At 42.0% G+C, this 15,869-nt stretch overlaps 2 protein-coding genes across 3 annotated transcripts; one reads left to right on the top strand and one right to left on the bottom strand.

Moving 5' to 3' along the window:
• The first annotated feature begins 918 nt into the window (after positions 1–918).
• Positions 919–8,165, top strand: LOC125286485 (RING finger protein 148-like). Of its 2 annotated transcripts, XM_048231610.1 has the most exons (8): positions 919–1,554; positions 2,961–3,208; positions 3,557–3,625; positions 4,498–4,569; positions 4,952–5,034; positions 5,921–6,008; positions 6,189–6,345; positions 7,605–8,165. In XM_048231610.1, the coding sequence occupies exons 1-8, from the start codon at positions 1,167–1,169 to the stop codon at positions 7,718–7,720; spliced, it is 1,221 nt and encodes a 406-aa protein (XP_048087567.1). In that variant the 5' UTR covers positions 919–1,166; the 3' UTR covers positions 7,721–8,165. The 2 variants fall into 2 exon arrangements, with proteins under 2 accessions (XP_048087567.1, XP_048087568.1); XM_048231611.1 differs by lacking the exon at positions 3,557–3,625 and having other exon boundaries at positions 929–1,554.
• Positions 8,166–10,175: 2,010 nt separating this feature from the next.
• Positions 10,176–15,738, bottom strand: LOC125286486 (gap junction alpha-3 protein-like). Its single transcript, XM_048231612.1, has 2 exons — positions 15,569–15,738; positions 10,176–11,877 (listed from the first exon to the last, which is right to left on the bottom strand). The coding sequence occupies exon 2, from the start codon at positions 11,851–11,853 to the stop codon at positions 10,732–10,734; it is 1,122 nt and encodes a 373-aa protein (XP_048087569.1). The 5' UTR covers positions 11,854–11,877; positions 15,569–15,738; the 3' UTR covers positions 10,176–10,731.
• Between the last annotated feature and the right edge of the window lie 131 nt (positions 15,739–15,869).

Raw genomic sequence — 15,869 nt, 5'->3', positions numbered from 1 at the left:
TATAGATTATATTAGATTAGATTCAACTTTATCTAATCTAATCTAATCTATAAGGGCTCTCTAAAAAACAGATACCAGATATATTATTGAGAGTTGTTGCCTTGTTGTTGTCCTTTTGCTTGTGCACAACCTCAGGCACGAAATATAAAACCTCCTATTTGAACGTATACAATGTTCAATTCAAATAGATTTAGGTATAGAAACATTTTTGATACTGTAAATGTAGGACTGACTAGGTGGGCAATGTGAATTGTTAGAGGAGGACTTGTATGAGACACACAAAGGCTAAACAAATACTAATAGATATGGTACACTGCATATTGTTCCTGTAGTGCAAAACATATGGAAGAAGGGAACAGGATATATATACACACTACCAGTCAAATGAGTAATTGTGTCCAAACGTTGGTAGTGTATATGAAATGTTTGTGTGTTTCTTTGTTTTGTCATTTCTATTGTATATTTGTGAAATGTTTGTGTGTTTCTTTGTTTTGTAATTTCTATCTCTTCTATTGTCTTCCGCGAGGAACTAAAGGGAAAGTCGTTCTTGAGGAGATACAGGGAGAATAGTGTTGGCTAAGTCAGCTGTAAGATTCATGTCACGTTTTCAAATAGCTTCACATCCACATGATAATGTTTTGAGAGCTCATCCATATCGAGAGTGTAAAACCACAATCAATTATTCTTACCATAACCAAACTAAAAATTCATTTCATGCATTCTCAGTTTATCCACAAAGATGATTAAAAAAAAAAAAACCACGCCCCCTCTCAATCTCTTCCTCAATCTCTCTTTGACAAAGTGTATCTTCTGATCCCTTAGTTTGAGACTGTCAGGAGCCCTGCCCTGGTTGAGAACACATTACCTCCACTGGTGTTCAAGGTCCACTGAGATAACACAACCTCCGAGCTGACGTCAAGAGATCTTGGGTTACCACACAATCCTATCTTATTACCTTTCGCCAGGTATAGGTAGTGCAGCCAGTCGCTACATGGATTTCCACGGCGACCAGAGCTGAAGGGAAAAGAAGAAAAAGAGCTCTGGAAGGAAAGCAAACAAACATAATCTAGTCTCAGGAAAACAAAAAGAGGGGGAAGGAAAGCAAACAAACATAATCTAGTCTCAGGAAAACAAAAAGAGGGGGAAGGAAAGAAAGAGAAAGAAAGATGAGCTGGAGTGGGAGACGATTTTTTGCCTGGGTCTGCCTGATGGCTTGTGTGGCGGAGTGCTCCGGCTTCATCCTGCTTTACTGGACAGCCGACGTGTCGGTGAGAGTGGGGAACCTCACCTCGAAGCCATGCGAGTGTGGCCTGTATGGCCAGGACTCGCCGCTGCTCGGGGAGAGTGGTCTGGTGGTGCTCCCTAACGAGGACCCCCAGGCGTGCAACCATACCACCTTCAGCGTCTCCCAGTCGCCCTGGATCGCACTCATCAAGCGAGGAAACTGTACGTACAAAGAGAAGATCAGCGCTGCCACAAAGTACAATGCGTCCGCAGTGGTCATCTATAACCTTGATGGTACCGGCAATGAGACTAACACCATGAGCCACTCAGGTAGAGTATCAGCAGGGATCAACGAACACGGTGTGCTGATTAGGAAACATGGAAAATGAACCACTCTGTGTGTGTGTGTCTGTTTGTCTGTGTGTGTGTGTGTGTGTGTGTGTGTGTGTGTGTTGTGTGTGTGTGTTGTGTGTGTGTGTGTGTGTGTGTGTGTGTGTGTGTGTGTGTGTGATGTGAGATCTGTGTTAGCTGATCAAACAGTTCCTCACTTGCATACAGGAAAAAGGCAACTGACTTTTAGTACTGGACAGTTCAACTTGCCTACTTGTAATGGTCACTCAATGCACCTGTGAATTCATCTAGGTAGATGTATTACTGTAAAGATTACTAATCGACTCTAAAATACAAATGAGTCTGTCAAGCTTTAGTGTTTAATTACTCCAATTCACTGTCACCTTTAACACTGTTATAGCAAGACTGTTGCTGTTAACACACGCTGCTATCATATCTGTGTCAGGCCGAGATAGGAAAAACTTACCCAACACACCACTCTCTCTAACTTGAGATTGTGGATTTCATTTCATTCAGTATGGACCTTAAGTGTACAGTTCGCACTGACCTTGGAAAAAAAAGAGGCGGCTCATAACTAGTTAATCCAGGCTGGTATTGAAATGGCGGCTTATCGTAAATGCAAATATTGCTTCACTCTTTGTGAAACCTTTGTTCATAAATCCTTTGTTACTGGCCAACTGCAGGACATATATTGCTTACATTAAGAAATGCAGGGTCAGAGAATTCCCACGTTGCGTAACACTAACTGTTGAGGAATCAGGACAGGCCTTCATGAAGGGCTTAAGCATTGTCAGAATATCCATATCATATCCACGACAAATTATGCACAATCAACAAGAATGCCTTCAATCATGAGGAAGAGATGATTCATCAGTTACTGTAATCAATCATCGATCAAATTGTTTTGACATTTGTCTTGAGGGTACTCCTTTGTAATGACCTCTACAGTGATAAGTTATATCAATAGTGATCTACAGCAATACCAGAATAAGGGAGGTGGGGCAAATGGTGCGGAATAAAGCTGTATTATGGTCGATGAATGCAATTTAATTCAGTCCTTATGTGTTTAATGGCATAACAAAAACACGTTGTATTGCCAAATACATAACGAGTTGACAAGAGTTGGCATGTAAAGGGCATTGGACAGAGCCTGTGTATGTAGATATGTAGCAGAATGGCTCTTTGTGAATGAGTGTGTGTGTGTGTGTGTGTGTGTGTGTTTCTTCAAGTGTTTCACATGTGAAGTCACCCACTTCCTCTGTGGCAAGCATCTATCTCAAACACTGCCCGCTAACACTAAAATGGCACATGTGACAAAAAATCGTTCTTGATGATCACACAGTATATTCAATTTGTGTTTATACACTATTGCTGTTGTTCCACAGGCACTGGAGGGGTTGTTGTTGTCATGATTGGCAACGAACTCGGCAAGGACATCGCCAGTCTGGTCCATGCAGGGCATGAGGTCTTCATGAACATTGAGTTGGGCAACCCTCACGGGCCCTGGGCCAATCCAATCTGGATCTACATCATGTCCTTCACCTTCTTTGCAGTGACCGCCGTGACCATGGCCTACTTCACCATCCTCTCGGTGAAGAAAATCCACCAGCACATAATGCTGAGGAGAGAACAGGTGAGAGGGGAGGGGACATTATGTGCAGTCTGTCTTTGGTAGTTAAATCCAGCAGGTTTCAGCCTTGTTTTACACTGTAGCTTTCCATTCTGAGTGTGTGCTCAAGACAGCTGTTGTTCGAACACAGTCAGGGTAGCTCTGTCAATAGGAATTAAACCAGACAATTTCAACCAATTTGCACGTTAAATCGATCTGTCTATGTATGTATTTGTGTAGGTGAGTGTGTTGTGTGTGTGTGTGTGTGTGTGTGTGTATGTGTGTATGTACAGTATGTATGTATGTATCTATCCATCCATCTATCTATCTATCTATCTATCTATCTATCTATCTTCAACAAATTTTCACCAGAATTGCAGACCTTACCTTGAAGTTACAAGTCGCAGGGCTCTTTCCCTATCGGGCAACAAGAACTCCAAGGTCACTGTTGTTGTTGTTGTTGCTGTTGTGTGTGACCAACAATTCTGCTCCTCTCTGATTGCTAACCCTCCATAGAAATGGCTTTGATTATTATTAGCGTAAGCTTTTTCAGGTAGGCTCTGATTTAGACAGTTTCAGTTAGGTTTCATAAAAACGCTGCCCTGAAAACGTGTATCATCCAGTCTTTTCACAGTCTACTGGAGTGAAACAAAAAGTAAAGTGAGTCGTACATCAGGACTATAGATCTCTCCTTGTTATCTGGTTATACAGTATAGATAAGAAAAAACGACAGATGAGGTGTGCAGTGTAGTTACACAGCCATGCATGAGCCACAACATGCAGGGACTATAAACAAGATGGCACAAAACAGCACCTTTATGGTTATATTGATTCTTTGAAATATTTATGTCGTCAGCGTGGTGATAAAGCTTCTTGATTCTTAACAACTGCATTTTTTATGACACTGTTTTCCAGTAAAATTCGTGAAATAGTTTCCGGGGGGGGGGCGGGTGGAGGCATGGTGGTCAGTGTTTGCTCAGACTAACACCTGTGGTTTGAATGAGCACACTGTGTGTCTGGTTAAGAGCGAGCGTGCTGCTTTGTTCTTGTAGCCATCCACTTCTTCACATGCAGAACAGGATTTGTTTGAGCAAGAGGTTGGACCACTGCTCCGAAATGCCTTTGTTGTGTTTTTGAGCCGTTAATTGAATTACTTTATGGAGAGACTTAGATAACAGACAGTAGGCCTACAATTTTGATTTTACAACATTCTGTACACCACTGTTTTTCCATTTTAAGCCAGTGATTATTCTATGAAATATAAAATCCCATAGCAGCCAGTGTCCTAACTCTAACTGCCTGTGTGTTCCCAGAGACAACTGAAATCTGTGGCCCAGAAAGCGATTGAGAAGCTAAAGGTTCGAACTCTAAGGAAAGGAGATGAGGTACAGTACTATGGTATTTTACCTGTCCACCACAGCCACAGGCCTTTGTGCCTGTTTGTGTGGCATCCCTGTGCTTAACTTCCCCCCTGAAAACAAGAGTCTAGAATAACAGTGACACTCTCTTCTTACCTTACTAATGAAAGTAGCTGGTCGGTGCAATAGTATCATGGCAGGGATTACTTGACAATTTTGCTCTTCGGTAAAATTACTGAGACAACATTCTTGTTAACGAAGTGTAAACAAAGAAAGCAATCATCAACCATGTGGATTCCTCTAACTTCCTTGTGTATTGTGTGTGTGTGTGTGTGTGTGTGTGTGTGTATGTGTGTGGTGTGTGTGTGTGTGTGTGTGTGTGCGTGTGTGTGTATATTGGTATTGAAAGGAGGTAGGGTCAGACAACCATACCTGCGCTGTGTGCATAGAGGGCTACAAGCATTTGGAACCAGTGATGATCCTAACCTGCGGGTATGTTACTTCATATCAGCTCCACTTCCCAGAGAACTTGCTCTTTACCTTTTGTTATGGCATTTATACATTTCATGGTAAAGAGATAAGTATGTCATATATGTATCTTAATCTGCCCTTATATATTGCAGAAAAGTTCTGTGTGACATAATGATTTCCACAAATGTATTCAACATGTAAAAAATCAACAACAGATTTGTGGCAATTTCTTGTGCTATATTTGACGTGACCAAAATTATCTGACTTTGAGCATAGCCAAAGACATAATAAATGAGAATATCATGACAACATCATAATTGTTCTAAAACACAAAATGCTCTTTTATCACACACAATCATGGATTGGGTTAGTGGCCCAGAAAGGCCTCATTGTGCTGTTATATTCAAAACAAGGCAAACAGCACTGTAACGCCCTCTCGTCCCATCATATAACTCACTGCCCCTTGACCAATGGCTTCTTATCAGCTCTCCGGCTGGAAAGTTTGGGTGTGTGGTTTCTGGCCGTTGCCTCAGCTGATAGTCCCAGCAGGATAAAGTTACCTATTGTTGGACTCAGATAAGGCTTACATTGCTCGGCGGGAACAAGCTTCAGTTCCTTTACTTCAGGTCACAAAATGGGCCTTATGACCTATGCTTCTCATGACCTCTTCCTTTCAACCTTCATGATCACAATTATAATGTAGTCATTTGAATGGCCACTTCATTTCTGCCTCCTATTCTAGAGTCTCACCTACACCTATATATATGCACTATGACTCAGCAAGAAGACAGGAATGACTTTTTTTTTATTATTATTATGATGGGCCTCGTCACTGTTTTATGATGTCATTAGAAGGGCACTCTAGAAGAGGGTAGTGAAATGTCTGCTTCTTCCTCTCCCCCACTAGTCACTTCTTTCACAAACCCTGCATTGAGCCGTGGCTGTTGGAGCATCGCACCTGTCCCATGTGTAAATGCAACATCTTGGGAGTGAAGGTCAGTGTTCTCCACCCGGGCTGCCACAGTGACAGGCAGCTCCATTGAGGCAAATGCCACCTGAGAAAAAAAAAAGAACAGATCTCCTGTTTTTTTTTTTCTTAAACACAAAACTTTCTTTCCACCCTAATTCTTCTAACTCTTTTCATGCTTTTTTTTCTCATGCGCTTCCTTTTCTAGACGGTGGATGAGGAGGTCAGTGTCGGGTCCACTCCTTCACCACTAGATGTCAGGTTTTACCCAGACTCGCGGCTGAGCCCTTTTTATGAAAATCTTGACGAGGTGGAATTGTCAGACCCTGAGGAGGATACTCCACCAGCACAGCAGACGAGCCAGGGTGAGTGTCCTAAGCCATTATAGGCAGCCGGTCCTTACAGCCCTATGACCTGTGTAACACATTAAAGGTGCCATGTAATGTAATGTCCGCCAAAAAATCAATTCATACTCCAGATTCCATAAAAGATGGGGGCAGTATACCTCCAGAAAGTGAGTTGGTCTACCCTAGAGTAACAACCGAGAAACGTGTATTGCAGTTTGGCTGGTGGTTATGTTGCTCCCATGGCTGAAACTGGTATTATGACACCTGTCGGGCTGTGGCTAGTAATTTAGCATGCTAATTCAGGTTGATATCTCTGCAGCACTATACCTTGTCATTTTTTAATGACATCATCGCCCTTATTTCTTCTCATTCTTTTTATGCGTGTAGCTAATTTTTTGGATATTTTTACCTCAATTCTTACACATGGCACCTTTAACAATCAATCACTTGCTGTGGCATATGAATAACGACTTATTCAGTTTCATTGCAGATTGGAGACAATTTTATCTCATGAAATGGTTGCACTACCAACAATCAAACTTTGCATATCCTTAGCTATAACGGTAAACATTCACTCAGATCACCATTCGCCTTATTGACCCGATGGCCAGAGCGAGGCTACAGGGTACACTTGCCATTACACCTCTGTCCAGCAGATGGTGGAGGTAATGCACTCTGTTTGCAAACTGACTAAAAAACTCACTGAAGAAGAAGAAGAACAGGCCAGCGAACCCATAGATATTAGAAAGCTAGATACCGCATTGTCTGTCGAGTTGTATTAGGTGGCATCGTAAACACGGCCCCCATATTGCTGGGGGCAACACCTTTACTGTCTATGGGCAACACTTGCCGTCAATCAGAGACACCTTTCTGATTTCCAGTCAGAGTCACCATTGGCCTCCAGTGATTGTTGCCCCCACCAAGATGGCGGCGCTATTTACATACGTTCTGGAGCCTAATGCGGTATCTAGCTTTCTAATATCTATGAGCGAACCCTTCTTCTTTTTCTGTGAGATTGTTTTTTGCCAGTTTGCAAACGGAGTGCATTACCACCATCTGCTGGACTGAGGTGTAATGGAAAGTGTACCCTTTAGCCTCGTTCTGGTCAATATTGAGCACATTGCTATATGGCCTTAGATCAAGTGTTACAGAGTTCAGATGCAGAAAAGACTCTTTCCCCACATTACTTTGTTATTGCTCTATGAACATGGCAGGCCCACACAAAATGAAGAACTTGTTGCTTGCATGACATGGTTCCTTTTGCTTTGTAACTGCAGAACCCATTGAGGCTGGACCGAAGCCAGAGCAGAACCAGGGTTCCACGACAGAGTTTCACCAGATCTATGACAACCTTGCTTTTGAAGGGGACTCCAACAAAATGGATTTGAAGTGAGATGGAACTGATGCATTTTACGACAAGCAGGGCTTGTGGAAGGGGGAAATCAGTCAAAACAAACTGGGAATGATATTTCAGCACTAAATGTTGAACGTAAAAGGGAAATGTTCCAAATCAAGATAAGTATGAAGAGATTTGCACTTTTAAGACTATGGTCTTTGTGGTTCACATGTGGGCTTGGTTTGATTATCAGCCCATACTTCCATACACGAGAAAGAACAGTGCGAGTGGCTTGGGGCTGAGTTTGCTCTTTCATTAAATGAGTTATTTTCCTGTTTAAAAAATCTACAGATTCTGAGAATCTACAGATTACCTGTACAGATCCATGGAGTTTTCCATAAAATTTTAAGTTACTGTCACATATTCTTGTATAATATGAAATCCAAATAAATAAATGAATGAATGAATGAATGAATTAACAAATAAATGAATGAATAAATAAGCCTTCTGGAATCACTTCAGACATGAAACCACTATGTATTTAGCCATTGATTTAATTGGTTTGGGTTTCCCTAGTCTCATTTAGAGGTTAGTGCATCATAAAATAAAACTACAAACCATCTGCTTAACTGGGTAATTTACATTCCGTAATCCCTAAATATCTGACTGTTTATCCGAATTCAAGACGTCAAGGATGCATTTCCCTTAGGGAGATTATTTTAAAACCAGCGGCATACTTGTGGGTGGTTGTATCCGTGACACCAGGACTCAGGCCCTAGCTCTGCCATATTTAACCGTCGCTTCGTCTCAATAGGGTCATTTCTTACTGACCCCAGAGGCCAATATTGTCCAGCGTGAAAACTGACACAGAGCTCATAGAAATCAATACAGTTGTGATGACTACCTTTTGCACTCAAGTTGACACTCTTACGACAAGACAGACAGAAAGAACTCCCCCACGCGCGTCGGGTGAGCTAATTTTAACTCGGTGCAGATCTTTGAAGTGCTACTCTGTGTGCAAGTTGGAATGCAACTTAGAAATGTTTGTGAAGACAGCTAATTTTAACCCTTTGGCTCAATTGGCTGGACAGTGACGAAGAGAGATCCGAAGAGGTTAAAGACCTAACGAGATTTGAGTAACCTCACACCACGTTGCACACTCTTTCCAATTCGCAACGTATATTTTTAAAATATGATGCATCTCAAAGCTCTGATAGCCTACGTGCGCATGCCCTGGTGCAACGCTAAGTATTATTAGTGATTGCACAAGGCTCTTGGTAAACAGCAGTAAAGAGACATCCTTCGATTATGGTAGGGTGTCTAAAGTAGGCTAGGAGTAGACTCCCTAAGGGAGCATATGGCTACCAGACAGTGACTAGACATTATTGATCTATCTATCATAAACCTCAAATTTAAATGTGAGTACAACCGATAACCAGATTGATTACTTTTTATCTGCCCATCTGCCCCAAAAAAAAAAAAAAAAAAAAAAAAAACCCTAGATGTAGATCTGTTAATTTTTCCATTGATGTGTCTGACACATGCACATATCCAATGTTTGAAAGGCTACTTTTAAATGTATTCTGCCACATATTACAGGAATACATCAGGATTTTTTTTATATTTCCTCTGTGCACTGTGCAAGAAACAGTCATGTCAGGTTATGTGAGGTTTCTACACCCACAACCAATGCAAACTCAATATTTGATAGACCATTGACATCATTGTGTCATAGACCCTGCAACAGCAATGTTTTTGTCTGAACTGGTCTAAAATATGTAGGCTGGACACAAGCCCTATTGGCCTACAACCAATCTGATTTTACATTCCCTGAGATGTTTTCATTTAGGCTATTAATGTAACCAGAGAGAGAAAGAGAAAGAAGGCACCTGAAAGATGCACGCTTGTTTTGGTTATAGAAATATTGGGATTTGAGTTTAACAAGCCTATGTAATTCCCTCAAGTGATTAGTGTAACTGAATACCACCAATTTAAATTGTAATTGTATTCATAATTGTATTCATATTTTGTATTTTAAATATGTAATTCTGTTACATGTATTATGTGACTTCCCAACACTGCTCATGTTGCCTCAGTAAGCATTCTCCGTAGCCTGCACTGTAAACAGACACAGTGTCTGCCGCAATGAAAATTTATCAGGTGTCAGAAAGCTATTTCAGTGGGGAAGAGACTTCTTGGTAACAGTATACTGCGCATCAAAAGTTTAACCTACATTTGGACATTAACATATGCAAACTGACCAGCCATAGGCCTAAAGACAGACTATATCCTCCCCTGTTTGTCTTAATGGTTCTGTCTTCACATTGTTCCAAATACGTGACTCATTTGCAATGATAGAGACAGATAATTCTCTCAGCATTTGAAGTATAACAATGAGCTGTGTGACATTTAATTAAGAACTGCAAATCACCGCACTTAAGCCAAGGTCACATAATATGTCCACACACACACACACACACACACACACGCATACACAGTCCACAGCTGTAAGTAAATTATGTCAATGGCAGAGGTCGGTTTAATAAAATATTTTCCAATGCCCTAATACAGACTCGCTGAATTCCAGCTCTCTGGTTTCTTACTCCTTTCTCAGAGCAGGTTGTAAAACAACAAATCACAGAGAAAGAAACATAGGGCTGTTTAAGACATCAGGAATGAATCATACCCAGCATCTACACTGAAATATGGTTTCATATGATGATGTGTGGTATTATACAGTATCTACAACTGGGAACATAATATGAAGAGCATGCTGTTTAAAATGCCACAAAAATGTCAGGTTTAACTTGTGAAATAAAATATGAATGTATGTGAATGAACATCTGCTACTTAACAACATATACATGTACCACATAGGAACCTCTTTTGTGTCACAAAGTAACAAACAAGTACAATATTATCATCATAAAAAAACAGAATACACAACAGGAATATGATCACATTTGATCAAGCCACAAGAGACAGTCTTTGTCTCAAATAAGAGGATGCAAATATAACACCAAAAGAAGCGAGTCAATTCATCCATTTCCCGCCCTCTGAAATGGGAGTCAGATCTTGAGGTCATCTATTCTGGTCTTGTGGGGTATGAGGCGGGGGGGTCGAGCAGACCTGCCATGGCGGGTGGAGGCGGGTGACCCCGGGACGGACCCCGAACCCTTTTTCGTTTTCGGGTCACATTCCTCGGGTTTGCTATTTCTCTCCATGGCGAGGTTGTCCTTGTTTTGCTTGTACGCCGCCTTGCTGTTGTACTGCTGGAAGGAGGACTCCGACCCATTCATGGGCGAGAGGCTATACCCGGGGGCAGGGGGGTAAGGGGTAGGGTCCGGGTGGTAGTAACTATAATTGGGCACGAAGGGTACAGCAGTGGTCTCGCTCGGCGTCTTGGAGAGCGCCTCTGATGCCAGCTCCATCTGCTTGTAGCGGAGTCCCTGTTGGCACTTGGTGAAGCCCAGGTGGTACATCTCCACCAGGTTGAGCAGCAGCGAGAGACAGGCCACCGCCAGCATGAAGACGATGAAGATGGTCTTCTCCGTCGGGCGGGAGATGTAGCAGTTCACGCGGTTGGGGCACGGCGGCCGGTCGCACGTGTAGAGCGGCTTCAGCTCGAAGCCGTACAAGAGGTACTGTGCCACGATGAAGCCCACCTCGAAAAGGGTCTTGAAGATGATGTTGAAGACATAGGTGCGGAGGATGTCGCCCTGCAGGCGGATGTGACCCTGCGCGTCTCGCACGGGTGCCTTCTTGACCTTGACGTTGGTGATGGTGGTGGCGCCCGTGGCGATTAGCAGCTGCTTGTCGTCGGCATGATGCTGGAGCGACTGGTGGTGCAGCAGCTCCTTGTCCTTGTTCTTATGCTTCTCCTCCATGCGCACCAGGTGCAGGATGTGGCCCAGGTAGATGAGCGTGGGCGTGGAAACGAAGATGATCTGCAGCACCCAGAAGCGGATGTGCGAGATGGGGAAGGTCTTGTCGTAGCAGACGTTCTGGCAACCGGGCTGCTTGGTGTCGCAGGTGAAGCCCGACTGTTCGTCGCCCCACACCTTCTCGGCAGCGGCGCCTAGCACCAGGATGCGGAAGATGAAGAGGACGGTCAGCCAGACCTTGCCCACCACGGTGCTGTGCTCCTGAGCACTCTCCAGAAGCTTCCCCAGTAGGCTCCAGTCTCCCATTGCTGCAGATGCCCTGGTCTGGACCTAGAGGGGAAAGCACATTGTCAGACATTGAGTCACTTGGCCCCGGCCGTGACGCGACTGGCTGGGGCATCTGCACCGTACGCCGGCAACCTGGGTTCGATTCCTGCCCCGTGGTCCTTTCCGGATCCCACCCCGACTCTCTCTCCCACTCGCTTCCTGTCATTCTTCACTGTCCTGTCATTAAAAGGCATAAAAAGGCCAAAAAAATATACTTAAAAAAAGACATTGAGTCAATCCAGAGAGTGGTGCAGATGCAAACTAGCAAACAAGTCACACAAGGTGTGTGGTTTTACAGAGATGTGGAAAATGGAACTAATTCTATGGAGGCTTTGCTTATTTGCTTCAGTGTAAACTGTGAATTTGGAACAAGTGTGCTGGATCGTGTTAGTCAGTTGCTGATTATTGTTGTCACTGACTCATCCTCTCCATCCAAATGTTCATGCCAAAACCTGTGTTTGTTTCCTAGATCTGTGTGGTCAACTCTCGGGATCTATCACATTCATATTGCCTTACTAAAGATTAGTTAAAAACAGTCTGGTTGGCTGACTGGAAGAACTACCCAAGGGGGAAAGTGAATCGTCCAATATTAAACATGAAAAATGCCAATCCACAAGGCACTTCATCACCATCAACACTAAGCAAAACACTGTGTTGCTTCACAAAGAAGCCTGTATGTTAAATGTACAAATAATGATGTTTCATAGTGTGTTTTCATGCCATAGCACATATAATACACTAAAGCCCTTTTAATTTGTTTCAAAAACAGGGTACCTAATGTGTCGATAAATTTCAAGGGTGGGCATGGTTAAATCATGTTACCTCAACAGACCAAGGATACTCAAGGAAACTTCATTTTTGGTCATATGACTTTTGATTTATGATTTTTCATGTTTTGTTTTTTTGCATAAAACTGAGCTGAAATAAACTTTTCCTAAACAAGTTAAACTCTTTACCATGAACCTGTTGGTTTATTCATCAATATGTTAAATTAAATATTTGGGCAACAAACACTACACGCGGGAAACACGCAGAAATCACGCTGGCCGTGTAGTTCTAACCAACGTAAATAAGGCATATGTATAGGATATTGACAGAAGTGGTGGCGACATAATGGAAACATGTTAAAAATAGGGCTGTCAATCGATTAAAAAAAAAAATCTAATTAATTACATACGCTGTGATTAATTAATCTAAATTAATCGCATATATAATTTTTGCTGTGAAAGTATTTTAAATATTTAAATTCAAATGAATAATTGAATAATCAGCATTAGTGACATTAAAGTTCAAAAACTCTTTTATTATTATTTTCACTGTTCAAATAATGGCCATAATAATCTATGATATGACCTAATATGCTGAGGAAATAAATTCAAAAGTGCTTCGGGAAGAAGTTTTTTTGTTCACATAAGGCATTTCAGGCCACAGATATAACCTAGTGTACACAATGAAAATAAATTAACACTCCCCTCAATGTCAACACTTGCAGACATTGCAAAGGACTTTATTTTCAACACTTTATTTTTATCAACACCATCAGGCCGCTTTTTAAAAGTAAATGTTCCAATCAATGATCTAAGCAGCACGTTTTCTTCTCTCTCCTTCATTTTACAGTCTAATTTTTACTGACTAGAACGGCTCGGGGTCAAAGGTCATACGGAATCGATTAATCTGCACTAATTTTTTTAATCAGTTATTTTTTCTCAAATTAATTAATCAAAATGAATCAGTTATTTTGACAGCCCTAGTTAAAAAACAACACAAGTTGTGTTGTTCTCAACACAAGTTGTGTTATTTTCCACACATTTTGTGTCCTTATCTGGACATTTGTTTCAAGAGTGTGGGAATCCTGTAAAAATGACAAAGTGATAAGTTAGTTACAATAAGTTACAATGACAAGATAATACTGGTGTTGAATGGACTGTTTAGCAAGGTTGAATCCCTAATTCAAAAGGAAAGTTTGTGGCAGGATTCTGCAGGAGGTCTGTGGGAAATATATTACCCATTATAATGATGTTAATAGTGGTCTCTCAACGCCTAGTTTGCCCCATCCATCAGGAACCTCGCTGCTGAGAGAGACAAGAGCAACCGAGCCTTTTCCGAAGGAGAACTGAAAGTTGGAAAGACAGACGAGTCCGTTCGCCGCTCAACAGAGTACATCTGTATCCATTGATTTGCTCTCTGCCTTTATCTTGTTGTCATGGAAGCGGCAATCATAACAGAATCCAGACCCTGCGAGATGCTTGGAGTTCTGCAGAGGCGGAATATTCAGAGCAAGTGGTGCTCCCTGGTGTACAAGAAACCACTCGTCTGATGATTTAACTGAGGCAGAGTCTGATCATTCATTGGCTGGTGACATCTGCTGTAATTGTACTGGCTTGTTTTGAACATATTATTCATTTATATAATTGGAAACATTTGGTTAATGGGTTTGAGGTAGAAGTCCTTTGCATTCTAACTGTGACACCACGTACTGCTTCACTAAATGCTCTAAGTTGAGATTCTCTAAGTTGAGATTGTCTGTGTTGCCACCACATTCAGGCCTAAGACAGCGTTAAAAGGGCACCATTTCTGGTTGTGCTGCCAAAACTGAAAGCTACAGAGGAAACCTTTGTGATCAGACAGATTCTCAGTGTTCTGCTCTTACTTGCACTCAGATGGCTTTAACAGCAGATTCCTCTTTGATGTGACACATCTCAAAACCTTCCCTCTCTCTCTTCCAAACTTAAAATAAATGCACACAGCAAAAATTTTGTTCATAACTTTTAGTAATGTTTGTCTTAAAATGCTTTGAAAACCACTGTGCATTTCCTCATCTCCCCCCCTTGGCAACATAAAAGTGTACTGTTGATGGAGAACTAGTCTTTTCTTCAGAAAGCATATTATATTAGACCACACAGATGTTAAGGGAAATCATTCATGCATTTGGCTCATAAAAAATAAGTATCTATTATGCTTCCAGTGTGTTTTCTTTCTCCTCTTAATGTTTTACTTTATATTAATTTATATAATTTGTGCTGTACAAGAGAATACATTGCTTAAATACATTCCTTGCAATGTTGATGACCATCACTTCACAAATCCTTTTTAAACATTCTTAGTGCACCAGCATGTGCAGGTGAACAGTGCAGAGCAGCGTCATTTATCATTTCACAAAAAAAAAAATGCTGTGAATCCTCTCGATTACCTTTTTCCGTGAGCCATTTTGGAAAGCAAACTGGTATGCAGTCACCCATGAACCTTACCCCCCCCCCCCACACACACACACATCCCCCAACTCTCAACTCTAAAACTCTGGATATGTCGGGCAGAGCTAAGACCAAACAATCCTTCAAAGTGAAAGCACTCCCCAGCGGCTGTCCAGATTTGATCTGTCTAATATCAAAGGAATCTTGTGCAGCTTATAGTAGATAAATTATGCATTTCCTGAACCATTTTATAGTGGCTGGGATGGCTTTTTTTTTTTTAAACAAAATGAAGGATAACTTGACCCTTTACTTACACCCTGTTATTAATAGTCCAGTCAGATGCTGTTAAAATCACAATGGCTTTTTAAATACTATTTAAATACTCAAACTAATGTGTGATCCTACAGAGAAGAGTCCTCAGACAGTCTGTGTGTGTGTGTGTGTGTGTGTGTCTGCGTGTGTTTTGTGTGTAGCTCTCTCTCGAGGCAGCTAAGTGGACTCACCTCGTCAATGTACACATGTCCGGCGCTGGAGGGCCGTCCAGGAGGAAGCACCCATACGGATCAGTCCCAGAGGCCGCACTGCCGTTCTGCCCGCCGGGGGCTGCAGACGGATGCCCTTGAATGGCAATGACCGGTGGACTCTGGCCACTCTTGTCTTGTCAGACAGAAGAGAGGGGAAACTCACCACCACCACCACTACTTCACTTCTAATTCAACACAAACAAATCCAGCCTAGTGTCCAGTGTCGGTCCAGGACCTGTGGTCGTGCTCCTTATAACTCTCTTCTTACGAGGAGCTTCTG

Source organism: Alosa alosa, chromosome 21 (genome assembly GCF_017589495.1).
Source record: "Alosa alosa isolate M-15738 ecotype Scorff River chromosome 21, AALO_Geno_1.1, whole genome shotgun sequence".
Taxonomy (NCBI): domain Eukaryota; kingdom Metazoa; phylum Chordata; class Actinopteri; order Clupeiformes; family Clupeidae; genus Alosa; species Alosa alosa.
This window is presented reverse-complemented; position numbering and strand designations above follow the sequence as displayed.